Source organism: Eleutherodactylus coqui, chromosome 5 (assembly GCF_035609145.1).
Source record: "Eleutherodactylus coqui strain aEleCoq1 chromosome 5, aEleCoq1.hap1, whole genome shotgun sequence".
Classification (NCBI taxonomy): Eukaryota; Metazoa; Chordata; class Amphibia; order Anura; family Eleutherodactylidae; genus Eleutherodactylus; species Eleutherodactylus coqui.
Window position 1 is genome coordinate 217,760,184 of NC_089841.1, and position 18,439 is coordinate 217,778,622.

General features: G+C 41.9%; 1 protein-coding gene across 1 annotated transcript; it reads left to right on the plus strand.

The window, feature by feature from the left end:
• The first annotated feature begins 694 nt into the window (after nucleotides 1–694).
• KCNV2 (potassium voltage-gated channel modifier subfamily V member 2) lies at nucleotides 695–13,737 on the plus strand. The gene is made up of 2 exons (XM_066605010.1): nucleotides 695–2,092; nucleotides 13,333–13,737. Exons 1-2 carry the CDS (start codon nucleotides 695–697, stop codon nucleotides 13,609–13,611), a joined length of 1,677 nt encoding a protein of 558 aa, XP_066461107.1. The 3' UTR covers nucleotides 13,612–13,737.
• Nucleotides 13,738–18,439: the final 4,702 nt, after the last annotated feature.

An 18,439-nucleotide genomic window follows, 5' to 3' on the forward strand; every position in this document is an offset into this window, starting at 1 on the left:
TGCTATTCTGTCAAAAGTCATGTAAACCCAACAGGCTCCATTAAAGTCAACCATCGGGTCTGTCTATGTTCCTTTGGATGCATCATAAATGTAATCCATTGGAGTGTTCCATTTATAATGGAAGTCATTATACTAGTGGACGCAGGGTTTCTAGCTGCCTAAACCCCTGTTTCTCAATATAAGTCTACTTGTTAGTGATTTCTGATTACACGATCTTGCTTTCCTTCGTAATAGTCACTCATTTGTCATTTAATCTCTTCTAGCAAAACATATTCAGGCGTACATAATATTTCACTTGAAAGTATCCATAATGTTGTCATCCTTTGTGATAAGCGGTGCAAATATTTGTGACATTTATCTTACTAATGAAAATTTTCAGTGAATTGGCCATCTGTCTGTAGTTTTTCTTGTGCTTCATTTGTTTAGAGTTCAACTGAATACTGTAAGTTTTAGGCTGAATGGGATAATAACCTGAAAATCCCTTCTTAAGTATTCAAATCTTCTTTGTCAGCAGGACTTAAAACTGTCAGTGACACATACAGGACATAATGCTTTGTTATTGCTCGGCACAATGGCCATGGGATCTGCTTGCAATCGGTATGTACTCTGTAACACAGAGGCAGCCAAATCTTCTGTTCCTCTTCAATGAATCTTGAACATCTTCCTCCAAGGGACATACGATTCTAGGCAAGAAATGCCGCAGTTTAGGCAAAGGCCGAGGGCTCCACCATTGTCATTTTTAAAAGAAGGATCTGGAAGACCTCGAGGAGATGAGAGTAGATTTAACTTCCCCAGAGACTCCTGCAGCTATCAGTGGACCTCCGAGACCAATTATGTTTACTACATTGAAGATGATGATGATGACTTAGAGGAGCTAAAGTGGGCAGAAAAAGAAGAGAAACGATTAGACGGATGGAAAAGGCAATTCATTACAACACGCGACCATGGATCTTCTGAAGATGAAGATGGGCGCCTGCCTTCACCCTCTTTTTATGGAAAAACTCGAAGCACTTTGCTGCACATCAATGTTGGTGGTACAAGCTATTATATATCCTACATGGTTGCGGCTAATTATCCTAAGACTCGAATAGGTCGCTTAGCTACATATACTGACCGGCAGCGCAAGCTAGACCTTTGTGATGATTACAATCCAACTGAAGATGTCTATTTCTTTGACCGTGACCCAGCCATGTTCCATCATATCTATAACTTCTATCGCACTGGCGTGTTATGGGTAAGGGATGAGTTGTGTGCCCGCAGCTTCCTAGAGGAAATCAATTATTGGGGAGTAAGAATAAAGCACACTCCCCGTTGCTGTCGTATATCCTTCGAAGAGAGGCAGGATGAGTTGAACGAACAACTAAAGATCCAAAGAGAGCTCAGAGCTGAAATGGAAACCGAAGAGAATGAGGAGCTTTTTAGAGGCCTACTTTATGGACGTTTGAGGCGCTGTATTTGGAACTTGATGGAAAAGCCCTTCTCTTCAATTACAGCCAAGGCCATGGCAGTGGCATCTAGCTTCTTTGTTCTTATTTCTATTGTGGCAATGACCCTTAACACAGTTGAAGATATGCAATACAAGAATCCTAGTGGGACAGCGAGTGGTAGACCTTACCTGGAGCATGTAGAAACTTTGTGTATAGCGTTTTTTACATTGGAGTATGTGCTTCGTATTATCTCAACACCAGATATCCATCACTTTGTCCGCAGTGTTCTTAATGCTGTAGACCTGATAGCAATACTGCCACTGTATTTGCAATTGCTCCTTGAGACATTTTCAGGGGAAGACCCCACCGATCATAAATCCGCCCATGGACATGAGATAGAGGCTGTGGGACGGGTTGGAAAACTTGGACAGGTCCTCAGGATAATGCGACTCATGCGCATATTCCGCATACTTAAGTTGGCACGTCATTCTACGGGGCTTAGAGCTTTTGGGTTTACCCTTCGTCAATGCTACCAGCAAGTGGGATGTCTACTGCTCTTCATTGCCATGGGGATTTTCTCATTTTCTGCTATGGTTTATACAGTTGAACATGATGTTGCAGGCACTAACTTCACCAGTATTCCTCATGCCTGGTGGTGGGCTGCAGTAAGTGTTTTATTATACCTCCTGCTACATGTTAGTTTTTAGAGCTTACTATTTTTACAATATTTTATGCAGATTTATAAAAAAACTTTTTTACAGAGTATCACGTTGTTTTATGCTACCACAGTTTTTACAGACATTGGGGCAGATTTAAGAAACTATCTTAGCTGCCCATAGCAACCAATCAGAGCCCAGCTTTCATTTTACCAGAGCAGAATACAAAATAAAAGCTGTGCTGTGATTGGCTGCTAGAGGCAACTAACACAGTTTTTCTTTTTAGACATTTTCATAAATTACTCTAAATATCAGTGGCAGGTGTAGGTGGTCACTAATGTCAAAACCAGTGCTGTGTATTGAGCTATACAAACTACTACTTCCCCGTTGTACTATCTGTTTTGAGAGGTCTTGTTCATTCAACCAGCTACAGTACATAAGCAAACTGAAGGTTTCCAAGTGGTTTGTATCGGCCCTTTCATACAGAAGCGGTTGTAAAAATGAGCTGGTTTTGGTGGTGAACTCCACAGTCAGCCAGAAATGTTGCATTGAGCTCTGGTTCATATAAGGGGTTGTTTGCGGATGACCCCACTCTATGACATCCGATTGTGTTCATAAGACAAACTATTTAGCAAAATATTTCAATATGAAATTTTATTCAATAGTTATTTTTAAAAAAAAGGCATGCTGGTATGTCATATTTCACAAATATCTTTAACCTACATAGCCTATGAACTCTATTATTTTTAATTTGACCCCACACAGATGCGATGTTTTCCTGCATTGCATCTTCTATCTTTCTGCATGCTCTAGCATCACAGCGCCCATTGTTTTCAATAGGGCCCGCGGCAGCAATTCCCCACGTGCTAGGTGCACACAATGCAAGGTCTCCCTTTGAAGACAAACGCTACATTCCTGAAGTGATGCAAGGCTGTTTTGACATAAAAATGCCTCGCATCCACGGGGAATTCATATGCTGGTGAGCGTGATATCAGGCCACGAATCTGCTGGTGAGCATGATATCGGGTCATGAATCTGCTGGTGAGCGTAATATAGGGCCATGAATCTGCTGGTGAGTGTGATATCGGGCCACGAATCTGCTGGTGAGCGTGATATCGGGCCATGAATCTGCTGGTGAGTGTGATATCGAGCCGTGAATCTGCTGGTGAGCGTGATATCGGGCCATGAATCTGCTGGTGAGCGTGATATCGGGCCACGAATCTGCTGGTGAGCGTGATATCGGGCCACGAATCTGCTGGTGAGCGTGATATCGGGCCACAAATCTGCTGGTGAGCGTGATATCGTGCCATGAATCTACTGATGAGCGTGATATCGGGCCATGAATCTGCTAGTGAGCGTGATATCGGGCCAGGAATCTGCTGGTGAGCGTGATATCGGGCCAGAAATCTGCTGGTGAGCATGATATCGGGCCATGTATCTGCTGGTGAGCGTGATATCGGGCCAGGAATCTGCTGGTGAGCGTGATATCGGGCCATGAATCTGCTGGTGAGCGTGATATCGGGCCACGAATCTGCTGGTGAGCGTGATATCGGGCCACGAATCTGCTGGTGAGCGTGATATCGGGCCACGAATCTGCTGGTGAGCGTGATATCGGGCCATGACTCTGCTGGTGAGCGTGATATCGGGCCATGAATCTACTGGTGAGCTTGATATCGGGCCATGAATCTGCTGATGAGCGTGATATCGGGCCATAAATCTACTGGTGAGCGTGATATCGGGCCAGGAATCTACTGGTGAGCATGATATCGGGCCAGGAATCTGCTGGTGAGTGTGATATCGGGCCACGAATCTGCTGGTGAGCGTGATATCGGGCCATGACTCTACTGGTGAGCGTGATATCGGGCCATGAATCTGCTGGTGAGCGTGATATCGGGCCATGAATCTGCTGGTGAGCGTGATATCGGGCCATGAATCTGCTGGTGAGCGTGATATCGGGCCATGAATCTGCTGGTGAGCGTGATATCGGGCCATGAATCTGCTGGTGAGCGTGATATCGGGCCACGAATCTGCTGGTGAGCGTGATATCGGGCCATGAATCTGCTGGTGAGCGTGATATCGGGCCATGAATCTGCTGGTGAGCGTGATATCGGGCCATGAATCTGCTGGTGAGCGTGATATCGGGCCATGAATCTGCTGGTGAGTGTGATATCAGGCTATGAATCTGCTGGTGAGCGTGATATCGAGCCGTGAATCTGCTGGTGAGCGTGATATCGGGCTGTGAATGTACTGGTGAGCCCCATATCGCGCTCGCACTTGTACAGTTAGCCTCAGTCATGCATTTCTGTTTCTCTCTTCTGTTTGAGGAGCAGAGAAACGGAATTAAATAATTCTATTTTGCTCCCCACTGATTCTAATAGGTTTTCATTAAAAAAGGAAATATTTCAGTTTATTTCTGTTTAATCCCACACTTTCATTTCCCAAACAGAGAAACAGAAATGCATAACTGAGGCTCACGCCAGAGTAAAGGGCCCTGACACACGCAAATTCTTTATTTTATACAACTTTCTTAAAATTAAGGGTAAGAAATATACAAGCAAGTCAGATGCAAGCAGCCAGTATTATTTTCGTTTATAGGAACAAATTATATTTATCCTTTATATTTATTCATTCTGTATTTAAGAATATAGGTGCCTATTTCAATGCATACATTCACACGGGCAAATATATGGTGCGTAAAAACATCGGACTGTAAAAAATGGAACATATGTGACCGAAATATGCGTTGCGAATATACGGTGGGTAAAAAGATAGTTCTGGAACTATCTTTTGCACGAAAAACAACAGCGGCTCCCATAGACTCCTATGGGAGTTGGACAAAGAAAGGCAGAGGGAGGCAGTCTAACAGCGTCCAATGCTGGGAAAGGCTTACAAGTGCCTCAATATAGGCATTGGAAGGTATCCCGAGGATTTTTGCAGAGCGAGGGATTTCCAGGGTACGCCGTATTTTCTTTTAGTAAAAACATTGCTCACATTTGTGTGAATGGGCGAGAATACACCGGCCACGATCGTGGAAAAATGTAATTCATGTGAATATACGGCGTGGATGAGAAAACGTAAAAATGCATACGGTCGTGTGAAAGAACCCTAAGGGAGAGAGAGACTCACACACATGTGGCTGCCACCACTAGTAAGTGATTTATTGTGCTACAGCTGTTGATATCACATATACGCTGCTCAGCACTTCACTAGTGTCCTCCATGATACTGTTATTTCTCTGTGCGTGCTACGGAGAGTTATGGAGCAGAGTCTGCTATTTTCTCCATGCCCAGTGTTAAGAAGACATCATCGCAACTAATCTTCACCCAACAGCTGAGAACCGAAAAACAGATACAGCAAGCAGAGGGGAAAACTGGTGAAACATACAGGACACAAGTTATATTTTGGCAGTAAACAGTGCTGATCCTCATGTACACATAAATGGCAGCTTATTCTGAAAAGTCATCTGAAGGTGCGATTGTGTAAGAAGGATTAGAAAAGTTAATCTAAGTAAGTAAATACATACTGCTTGAGTGTAGCTGTACATATTTATTAGGATGCTGTTAATCACTAAGGGAAATGTTAGAACTACTCATGTTAATTAACTCCATTATTGTAGGGGACAGTATGACTAATTATTATGGAGGCCAGTGCAGTTTATTAACTACTCTGGAGGCCAATGCAGTTTATTAATTATTCTGGGGGCAGTATGATCTATTAATATATTTGTTACGAGCTTGGTTCTGGTGCTGTATTTATGTACTAAGTGTAGTTCTTGTAAGTTATGTATCCCTTCACAGATATAGATTAAAATATAATGACATTTATTGAAAATTTCTAAAATTGTGGGCTCACATATAACACTTATAGACAATACGTAAAAAGGACAGGTAACATATAAGCAAAGAATAGGCCCTTATGGATATATGTAAGACAACGTATCTCTCGGATAGATTTTTAGAGATAGCTGCCGCTCATACAAATGAGAGAGGATAGAACTCCAGAAGGTGAAAGAGTGATATCCACGTCTAAGGATAATTTGTACTTAGATGTTGATATGGTACAGGAATTGGTGCCTGTACTAGGGCACAGTATTCTTATGTGTACTCTTGTTGCTAGAACACTTTATTTAATAACTTCCCATTGGTAGCACAGTTATTGTGTATACAGGTGCTAAACACATGGGCTCATTGTGTGTCAGTGATGCTGACCAGAACGTTTCGAAAGCTCGCTCGACGCGTTTCCCTACCCATGTAGGGGGCAGTTCCTCAGGAGCGCGGGTAATTATTGCCCAAAAAGTACGTAAAGATAATAGAGCAACAGGATTAGTGCATCAGGACATAGTCCTGCTGCAGTTTGATACTGCTAAGGTGATGCCACCTGTTCGATAGTATGTATGTACTGAGCTTGGTCCTGGTGCTATATATTTTTTGTACTGAGTGTAGTTCTTGTAATTTATGTATGTACTGAGCTTGGTCCTGGTGCTGTATTTATGTACTGAGTGTAGTTCTTGTAATTTATGTATGCACTGATCTTGGTTCTGGTGCTATGTTTATGTACTGTGTAGTTCTTGTAATTTATGTATGTACTGAGCTTGGTACTGGGGCTGTATTTATGTACTGAGTGTAGTTCTTCTAATTTATGTATGCACTGAGTTTGGTCCTGGTGCTGTATTTATGTACTGAGTGTAGTTCTTGTAATTTATGTATGTACTGAGCTTGGTCCTGGTGCTGTATTTATGTACTGAGTGTAGTTCTTGTAATTTATGTATGCACTGATCTTGGTTCTGGTGCTATGTTTATGTACTGTGTAGTTCTTGTAATTTATGTATGTACTGAGCTTGGTACTGGGGCTGTATTTATGTACTGAGTGTAGTTCTTCTAATTTATGTATGCACTGAGTTTGGTCCTGGTGCTGTATTTATGTACTGTGTAGTTCTTGTAATTTATGTATGTACTGAGCTTGGTACTGGGGCTGTATTTATGTACTGAGTGTAGTTCTTCTAATTTACGTATGCACTGAGCTTGGTTCTGGTGCTATATTTATGTACTGTGTAGTTCTTGTAATTTATGTATGTACTGAGCTTGGTACTGGTGCTGTATTTATGTACTGAGTGTAGTTCTTGTAATTTATGTATGCAGTGAGCTTGGTACTGGTGCTGTATTTATGTACTGTGTAGTTCTTTAATTTATGTATGTACTGAGCTTGGTCCTGGTGCTGTATTTATGTACTGAGTTCAGTTCTGGTTGTGTTTATGTTATGAACTTTGTTCTAGCATTACATGCAGTTATAACTATTTCCTATTAGAGCTCATCTAAAAAAAACCATCTTTAAAAGACAAAAATGAACTGCACCATAGAATTAGTAAAAAACTAGAATGGACCGCACAGAGTACGAAGATGCTAGGTTCTGTCAGGAGTTTTCAAGCTTCTGCTCTTATATGCTAGAAAAAAAAAGAAAGTAAGAGAAATTATTTCTTGGAGTTGGATTTACCATTTAAGGTGGTTCCTGGTAAATTTACTATAGAAAAGCTTTTGGATTTTATGGGATTTCACACTGATCAAATTAAAACCAATGCAACATAAATCGTATGGCTGCGTCTGTTGTGTGAGGGCGCTGTCACTGGATGCATTGGTTTGTAGCCAGAGTATATCAATGCTTTAGATTTACCTGTACAGTTACTTTGAAGAATAGCTTCCCCCCAAGGCAGTACACAATCCACTGGTAATTCAGATAACAATGTCTGAACGGAAAGGGAACATAAGCCATGAACTCCCTAGCCATACAAATGGAACACAATGTTACTTCTGTTCCCTTGTCTCAAATAATATGTCCAGTACTCTGGAACAGCACAGAATAACATGTTGCCGCAATTTGTAATAAGCCAAAAGTCAATGTATTATTGATTGTCTTAAAACAATAACAGCAGTAGTGACCACTGTAGTTGTGGGCACCGCACTGGGATACGGCTGCTGATGACATTTATTTTTCCTTTTATTTGTAGCTTTTTGTAGAAAACATTTTAGATGGATTCTGAACCCTTTTCTAGTTAAATAACAATACTGTGATAGAAATAAAAAGTGCCGCAGTTTCAGCTGAGAGACCTCAGGCAGAAAGTTCCACCCGGAGTAGCCCGGTAAAAGTCATTATATAATGTCTACCACCCAGAAGCCACAGCCAGCAGTCTTTGAAACTAGAGGGGACGGGGTAGTGATGTTAAGCCTATGTATTTAAAGATCCCTTTACACCCAACTAGAGATGAGCGAGCACGCTCATTTAAGGCTGATACTCAAGCGAGTATCGGTCTTCTTGAGTAACTGATTAATTGTCCGAGCAAATGCGGGGGGGGGGGGGGGGGGGGGAGCGGCGGGGGGGAGAGTGAGAGATATCTCTCCCCCCCCCCCGCATTTGCTTGGACAAATAATCAGTTACTCGAGAAGACCGATGCTCGCTCGAGCATCAGCCTTCAACGAGCGTGCTCGCTCATCTCTACACCCAACAATCCTCGGCCCGATGTATCGAGGGCTGATCAACAATGAATGTTGATCGGTGCTTTTTCACAGGCCAAGAATCGCTGCTAAAGGGATGATAAATCGTTGAAGGGGTTCTGTCATTAGAGAAAAAAATCCTATACTTGCCCTATTCCTCTCCAGGCAGTCTTCTTACCGCATCTTCTCCTCGCCGATCGTCTTCTGGCTCCCCCAGTCACCTCACCGCAAGCCGTCTGGATCCTCTTCTTCCTGTGACGTTATGTACATTCTCGGCATTCTCCTTCCTGCAGGTCAATGTACGCTACAACACTAGTGACATAGCGTTCACTGCTCAGCAGGGAGTGCCGAATCCTGTTGGGCTGTTGCCGAGAATGTCTCGCCACAAGTGTTCATATACTATTGCCGCAAGCCTGTTTATGACTTAATGACCAAACCAAATTTTGGAAATCTGGTATGTGTCACTTTAACAGAAAATAACTCTGTAAAGGGTTTGCACATCCAAGTAATCCTGATGTTGTTCTTTTCATCACATATTGTACTTTATTTGCATTGCAAAAGTAGATTGATAGGATTTGTGAATATTTATTAGAAATGCCAAAATTGAGGAAAGTTTTTAAAAATGGTTTTTTTTTTCAACCGCAGTATGTCAAATATGTACATACAAATTTTTTATAAGATGTACATATTTCCACTTTTTATTTTAGAAGGACATTTGAAAAATGTTGCATGTTTCTGAGCAATGTAGGAGACTTACTCATTTAACGGTAATTTTAAAAATTCTGACATTTATTGTTTTTAATTTTCATTTATCGGTATATTTAATTTATAACTTGTACATTATATACATGGTATGGATCATTAAATTTAACAGATGTAATTAATGTAAAGGTAAATTCATGCGTAGTGGCATTGATGCAGATTTTCCACTGTGGAAAATCTGCATTACATTACTGATATAGCTTTGGACGTCGATCCACAACACACTTTAACATTTCACCCACACATTTGAAAGGTTGGAATCGTCTGTGGATGCATTTCAAAAACAGCACCAAAATCCGCAGTGCAAAATATGCTATTGATTTCGATGCGGATCTGCATCAAAATCTGCTACATGTGAACGCACCGTTATAATGTTCGGGGCTTTAACCCTTTCCAATCCACTGTCTGACGTCTAAAGACATTATGGTTTAAGGCTGTACAGCTCCGATGTTGGAAGACGTCCGAAGAGGTTCTCTTACTGTATATTGCCAGCCTCTCTGGTGTTGAAGCCTATCCAACGTGTCACCTCATGCAGTACTGGCTTTAGCCAGCAGATAGTGCTGTTTTATAATAGCAGAAAAAGAGTAAGCCCCCTAGGAAAACCAGGATACAAATTGGATTGGAAAGGGTTAACGTCTCGGAAAACTTGTCATATGTAACAACTATCAGCCTATTTCACTAATTAACTGCAACAATAAAGATATATTCTAAATTACTTTGTAATTGACTCCAGCAGATAATCCCATCAGTAGTGCACAAAGATCAGGTGGGCTTCCTACCCGGCAGGGAGGCAAAGGACAACACTATACGCTCAATCTCATTAATCTCCTATGTTAAACTCAAAAGGATGCCATTGTGTCTCCTATTGGTTGATGCTGAGAAAGCATTTGACAGGGTCCATTGAAGGTTTTTTTTAAAAGGCACACTTCTGCTGATAGTATTAGGTTCCTGATTTATTGATTAGATCATGGCTTTGTATTCATCTCCGACGGCTAGAGTAAGGGTAAAAAGCCTTCTCTCTGAACCATTTGCTATCAACAGTGGTACTTGCCAGGGGTGTCCATTGTCTCCCTTGCTGTATACCCTTACTATGGAACAGTTGGCAATAGCCTTATGCAATAATCCAAATATTAGGGGTGTAAGTACTTGGCAGATTCACCACAAATTGGTCTTCTACGCAGATGACCTACTTATGTATGTCCTCAGTTATATCTGAATTTGACTGATTTACTTGGCTTAGCAATTTTAAAGTTAGCGAAGACTGAAGCTTTAAATATTAGACTGCTCCCAAAAGAGGTGAATTCTCTCAAGAATACATTTTCTTTCAAGAACGGAGCCTCACATATCTTGGCGTTCAGATCCTGCTCAGTTAGACTTGTTGTTCTTGATGAACTATATGGCTTTACAGAGGAGGACACTGGAGGATCATTTAATTTGGTTTGGCCGCATGAACGTAATTAAAATGGACACGTTCCGCGTTTTTTTAATACCGGTTTCAAACTGTACCAACATCCGTGCCTTCTGGATATTTTGGAATCCTCTGCAGTGCTCTTATTAAATATATATGGCGGTCTAGCAGACCACAAATTAGGAAGAGGGTTTTGTCTAAATTCAAATAATTGGGGCGTGCTGGTCTAATGGATCTTCGTTTATATGATGATGCCACTTTTATCGCCCAACTGCTTGACTGGGTAGAGTTAAAAAAATAATTCTCACCAGGTGATTTATTAGGAGCACCTTGGTTAGAGTTTTGTTTGCGGACCCCGAATAATCAGTGGCCCTATTTGGTACCACATTACTTCTCCATGTGGGATAGGTTGCTGTTAAGTTTCAAGATCTCTTCCCGATTAGGTCCCTTAAACCTATTATTTTATACCCTAACAAACAGACCTGGAATGGAGTCTTTTACTTTTTTGGTTTGGGAAAGGTCAATCTCCACCTGGCTCATCCATATATTGAAGAATGGACACGGCTTTCACCTTTCTTCTCACTTCAAGCCCTGCAGCCAGATTTAACATTATCATGGTTAGAATACATAGAACTACGATCGTTTATTACGTGGACTTATAAAACAGATACATATAATTCTGCGGTCAGAGTTTGATAATTTGTTCCTTCCTCTCCACTGGGGGTAATAGACCTCATGTAACAGTTATTGCTCTAACTCAGCAACTCAGATAAAGCCCTGTTTTCTTTAAGTAGGAACGGGATTTAGATATCACTTTAACTGATGGGGACATCTTTAAGATATGCTCGTTTTCTTATGGCTTATCCATAACCTCTCAGGTTAAAGAGAAGAATTACAAAATAATTTCTGGGTGGTATTAGTAGCCAACAGATATTCATCACACGTATCTAACAGTTCCTGACAGGTGTTGGAGGTGTGAACTGGAAAGGGGCATATTTTGTGGAGGTGCCAGAACATCCTGCCTTTCGGGGACCACATTCTAGCTATCTACAGATCCTACACTGGTAAACAAGTTGAGATCTCCCCACAGGTAACTCTGCTATCCCTGACCCCAGGTTCTATAGCCCAAATCAAAAAGGGCATCTTGAGACACCTTCTAGCTGCTGCCAGATTAGTAATACCACAGCCCTGGTGAGCCCTGGCGGGGCCCTCTACATATATAATGACCATGAAGGAATTCATTGCCGACGCTCATGAAAGATCTGAAGCATTCATGACTACATGGAGCTCTTGGCAGACTTTCATGAACTCTGTAGAGTTCCAGGGTTTCATAATCTCTTAATTCCTGCAGGGAAAATCTCTTGTGTTTGGTCTACATGGCAGACTACTATCTCCACATCTCCCTTCTTCCTTTCTCTGTTATGTTCCTATAACCATTCTCTTCTTCCTCTTTCCCCACTTTTTTTTGTTGTTGCTTTTCTTCCTCTTTCCAGTTTGACTGCTACTGTTAATTGGTTTGGACTGTAAAACATGATTGAATGGATAGAGAACATCCCATCTCCACCTTTATTGAGGAAGATACGATGCCAGTATCTTCTCAATGATGGGATCACGGGCCTTTAGCCTTCATTTTCCATGCTGAGTTTTGTTTCATTATTCTATGTAAAATAGTGCTGCATGGTATTCATGCTATTATGTATTTATGAATAAATGACCGGATTACAAATTACATACTCAAATCTGTTTCTTGCACCTTGTAATACATAACTCATTTCTTTCTTACTTTGTAACTTTCTTGAAAGTTGCAAAGATTATACATACATTTAAATGTATTTCTAGATAATTTATTAAAAATGGATGCTACACTATATAATTGCCTAGCTGAATAGTATAGGTGATTATTATAGAAGGGGTTAATATGTAGTGTCCCTCCACACTAACAGGAGAGCGGAGGAGGGAGAAAGTAAGAGAGATGCTGTTATGGTGCTGCCATGCCAGGAAAGTTTGTTACTATAGCAAACTTTCTCAGCTAGCATTGTTTTGGCTGTTACCGATTATGTCAGTGGGGCAAGAACTAATCAGGTCCCGATAACAGCACCCAAATCACAGGCTGTTTCAGGTGTTTTACCAGCTGTGGAGGAGGCAATCACCCACTGATAGCAGAACTCGAGAACAAATCTTTGGCTCTAGTGTCAACTTCTTGGGAGTTATTTTTTGATTTGGGGCTTATGATTGAGTCAGAGCCCTGGCCCACCGGGAGATCCACAAATCAAGCCTCCCATAAGGATGCATGGGTGTCTGCAAATTAATTAAAATATGCAAATTTGTTTTGCAGACCTTATGGTCCAGAAAACAAAATCCTAGCATGCTCCATTTTTGTGTGGATTTCCGTACTGACGGCTTCCATTGAAGTCAATGGAAGATGTCAGATCTGCGACATGAAAAACTGGGGGAAAAAATTACCAAAAAAGGGAATTTTTATGTTCGATATAAAATTTAATTTAAATAAACAATCATTTTCCAACCATGCATTCCCCTTCATGTCTACAAATGACACAACATACAGTTGGTAACTGTTTGTTTTCTGTTTACAGGTCAGCATCTCAACAGTAGGATATGGAGACACCTACCCAGAAACCATACTTGGTCGACTTTTTGCTTTCTTATGTATCGCTTTTGGGATCATTCTAAATGGGATGCCCATATCTATTCTCTATAATAAGTTTTCCGATTATTACAGCAAACTCAAATCCTATGAATATACCACCGTTCGAAAGAAAAGAGGAAATGTTCTTTTTTCAACTCGAGCCATGAAGAGGATGTCAGAATGTTATCCAGGAATGCCAAGACAATTTCTCCCGGGACACCACTAAAAATGTCCTACGTTCTATAGGGAAAGACCATTGTATATTCTGAATATCAGCCAAGGAAAAATATTGTCCTCACCCTGAGGTGAGTTTAAAACTACGGCAAGGTACCCAAAAGTTTACAAATTAGTCCTATTTTTGCAACATCTTATCTCGATAATCACCAATATAAGTATTCTTATCTATAGGCTACAATCACACACTACTTTAGACTGAGGACACAATACAATTAGGCTTTGCATTCTCTGCATATGTCGGTAAAATTTATTGATGTATGCAGTGTATACCATATGGTGAAATATGTCACAATATAAGGTACTTTTTTTTTTTTGCAGTGGCCAACTTTATAGGAAGGCTCAACAGGCTAAGCTTTACTTTACACTATAAGGCCTTAGTCAGACGGCCGTTTTTTTGCGCGATTTGCGCATGCGTCCAGCGATTTTTTAAAACCATTGCTTTGCAATGGTATCGGACACATGAGCGCTTTTTATGCGCTCGTCCGATAAATTATAGAACAGAAATCGCAGATCGCACCTATCTGCGATTCCTGTTCTCTTCTCTATATGCGCTCAATGGGGCCGGCGGCAGCAGCGCCGACCCCATTGAGAACATATAGAAGACAAATCATTCTTCTCTGCCACAGCTGTAACAGCTGTGGCAGAGAAGAACGATGTTTGCCCATTGAATTCAATGGAGCCGGCAACACAGCCGGCTCCATTAAAAAAGAAATGGGCTGCCGGACAGCGCTGGATGAATTGTCGGGAAGGGCTTAAATATATAAGCCCTTCCCTGCAATTCATTCAGAAATGTGTTAAAATAAAAAAAATATATATACTCACCTTATCCCGGCAGCCGGAGTTCAGCGCGGCCGTCCTGCAGTGCGTGTGAAGGGGGTGTGACTCAAAGCTGCCCCTGATTGGCTCAGCCTGAGCCAATCAGAGGCAGGTCTGACTCACACCAATTCATGAATTCATGAATGGGTGTGAGTGAGATCTGCCTCTGATTGGCTCAGCGCTGAGCCAATCAGGGGGCAGGTCTGACTCACACCCTCTTCACACCCACTGCAGGCCGGCCGCTCTGAACTTCGGCTGCCGAGACAAGGTGAGTATATATATTTTTTTTATTTTAACACATTTCTGGATAAATTGCAGGGAAGGGCTTATATATTTAAGCCCTTCCTGACAATTCATCCCACACTCGCCCGCAGCGCATTGCTTTCAATGGAGCCGGCTGTATTGCCGGCTCCATTGAATGCAATGCGCTGGACAGCTCCGGCCCGTTTCTAATGAAACGCGGCTAGGAGCAGATTTTCGGGCACCGGTCACGCGATTTGCGGATGCGCATCCGTCATGCGATCCGCAAATCGCGCGAAAAAACGCCCGTCTGACTAAGGCCTAAGAGCACACTAAAGGTACACCAATATTTATGGTAGGCTCACGGCAGGACGACATTTTTGGGAATCCGCTCAGTCCATAGGGGTATATGTATATGAACCTATTCAGTGTAGTTACCTGGAATATTTCCTGGCACATATGCATAATGTTGTCACCAAACCTATTGTGAACATAGCCTTAATATTGCAAGAGTTTCTAAAAAATATTTTTGCAAATCATTTGTAAATTTAAGCTTCAATTCATTTCCAATGAAGTATTTGTCATATAGTCCATAATAAAAAATGCTATTGTTTTTAAAATATTTGTCTTTTATTATTATTGTACATTTGAAGCGGTGACCAGTAAACCTCAGCTACTGTAGAACAATTCCCTATATTCCAAGACAGTCTGCAACGTTCATGGTATGCGTGTAAAAGTACTTCCAGTTGTACAGCAGCTAGACAGTCGCGGGTCACGTATGTTCACACGGGTCAGAATGCTGTGGATTTACTGTAACACAATTTCAGATCCACAGCATGTCTATTTATGCAGATTTTCACTGTAGATGTCACTCCTTCAAATCTGCAATATTTGAATATACCCTCAAAAGGGGTTAGCTGAGATTAATTAAAGGGGTCAAAAGGGGTCAAAAAAGTAGATAACTGAAAGAAAAAAAAAACTACTCACCTCCTAGAGGGGTATTCCCATCTGAGACTTTCATGGCATATCAACAGGCTAGGCCATCAAAGTCTGATAGATCTGGGTCCCACCTCTGGAACCAGTACCTGTGACTCGTTTTACTCCCCACTGCCGCTGGTGGCCTAAATGTACCATAGTACTAGTGCATCTACCTATGTCCTAACAGGCGTGACACAATATGTTGGCACGCTGCAGATCAGGCCTAAAGGTACCTGTAAGTATTGTTTGGGTAGCGCTAAAGCGTACAAACGACAGTCATTTGTTTGCCTTTACTCAGAGTGATGATTGTAAATTAGATGCTTGCCAAGATATCGTTTGTACTGTGAAATGTGTTCACAAGTTGTTCAAATTTGAATGACGGTAATGCTGCACTTAGATGTAATGGTAATTATCGTTCAAGAAATCCTTATAACGAGCGAAAGTGAATGATAATTGTTCGGTTTAAACGTAAACCAACGAGCGAACGAGAATTGTGCACTTTTTGCTCGTTGATCAGTTTCAGCAGGACTAAAAATCATTGTTGGCTCTCTACAAGTTACATTTAAACACTCCCCGCTCAATGTTTTACATAGGAATGTCAGAAACGCTATCTTTTTCCTAGACGGTGAGTGAGAAGGCCATTCAGGCTCCTCTGGGCAATAAGCGAATATTGTTGCAAGGCTTGTATAAAGAGTCTAACATTGACTTGAAGGAATGCTGCCTTCCAATAGGTGGCGCTGTAGAGATATTGTTGCATCTCCCTTATTTAATTGGAATGTGGAACACTGAAGTGATCGATTCTCAACGACTATCTTACTGCCTAAACAATTTGCAAGAGTGCGAACCAGTTAGTGGCGATGTCGCTCGTTGGTTCCAATTGGCTCATCGAAAAGGGGCATAACTTCACAAACCAGCTGACTTGATCAACCAGCGACTATTTTTAGGTGAGCTCAAACAAAATGACTATTGATTAATTAGCGAATTATTGTTCATGACCTTGTTGGAGGCCGAGTTTACACTGAACAGCTATTATGTGAATCAGCTCTTTTGAGCAATTATTTGGCTGATAGCCGCCCCGTTTAAAGCCACCATTACTCAGAGCTACAGAATGAAAACTGCAGTCAAGGATAAGTGAATCCGCTGCCTATATTAAACAAAAAGGTTGCTTTTACTCTTCAGAATGCCAAATCTCTGCCATTATAAATGGGTTTGTATAGCAAGGCCACAACACAAAGTACAGATGAATCAGATGGCATTGTAATAAAACCGTAAAAAAAAGTTTATGATACCGTTAATACAAATTATACGAAGGCCAAAATAATACCAGTGGCTTCAAGCATATTTGTTAACAGACAAAGGCACGCTGTAAATCAGAAGCTACCATTTAGTATAAGTGAGCTTTGTGTGGTGCGAGTGTAAGCTCTCGCCTATTACCTGAATGTTGCAAGTTCGATCCCCGCATGATTCAGGTAGCCGGCTCAAAGTTGACCCATCCTTCCGAGGTCGGTAAAATGAGAGCCCAGCTTGGTGGGGGGGGGGGGGGGGGGGTAATAGGTAATAATTACCTGAAAGCGCTGTGGAATAAGTTGGCGCTATACAAATACCAAGATTTACTTAAAGGAGTTGTCCGCCAGATGAAGTTAATTTTTTTTTTGGAGATACAACCTGCAAATACAAGCGAATAAAATACACACTAAACCCCCATTTAAGTAGCCCTTTCCGCTTACCTGAACTAGCTTTTTATCTTCTTTGTAAAAATTCTCTTCAAAGATGGCGCCGGGGGTCTTCTTCTATGGTGCACCGCGGGACTTCTCTCATGGTGCACCACAGTATATGCTCCGACGTGCGCGCTCCCGATGGTGTGTTCTTGGCTCTTCTGGCTCTTCTTCCAGCAGCAGCGGCAGGCATATTAGCACTTTCTGCTTAGGTTAAGCAGCGCTGTTGATTAGAGCCACCTGATTGGCTCTTCGGCACCACGTGACTACACAGCGTGCACCAATCAGGTGGCTCTAATCAGCAGCGCTGCTTAACCTAAGCAGAAAGTGCTAATATGCCAGCGGCAGGCAGACACTCACTCCACTGGTATCTGAAACCAGGAAGTGAGTGTACTGCGCATGCGCCGACCGGCGGCGCGCGTCCCCTGCAATGATTAGGGAAAGAGCGCGGTCCCGGTGGAAGAACGAAGGACTGCGCATGCGCGGAGGGGAAGAGACGCGTTCCCGCGCCGACAAGAGCTGCTGCCGGCCCGACAAGAAATCCAGACGATTTCTTGTCGTAACCTGGGACGACCGAGGGGCAACACAGGGGGGGGGGCACTACTAAAGGTAAGTGAATAACTTCTTTTTGCAACATTTTCTATGCACAATGTACATTACAAAGTGCATGGAAATGGGCAAACAGAAGTAATGAGATATGATGTTTATGGCCGGACAACCCCTTTAAGTGTGCAATATCTTCTATTACAGTGGCTTCACCCACTTTTTTGGCAATTTTCCACGCCCCAATGCCCCAAATAGAGACCACATACAAAAGTAACCCAACCAGGGGAAGAGGCATCCTTGCAGACAGCTCATTGCAGAATGTCATTTCCAGATGAAATTATTCCGCCCAAATGTTTGCACCTGTACTACAAATGTAAAAATGTGCCTGTAATACATTCGTCTGAAACTGGCCTAAAGCTGTAACCATAGTATACAGGAACTTTATGTGCCGAGAACTGGATTCCTACTAAACAAAACAGGGAAACCTTTCCCAAACAAAGCCTTTGGAAACGACTTCTTATT

What these genes read in the sequence shown, in the direction of transcription:
- KCNV2 (XM_066605010.1), top strand. Translation starts at nt 695, where the DNA reads ATGCCGCAGTTTAGGCAAAGGCCGAGGGCTCCACCATTGTCATTTTTA. An exon ending in ATGCCTGGTGGTGGGCTGCA is followed by an intron (nt 2,093 to 13,332) that starts GTAAGTGTTTTA and finishes TTCTGTTTACAG; the next exon opens with GTCAGCATCTCAACAGTAGG.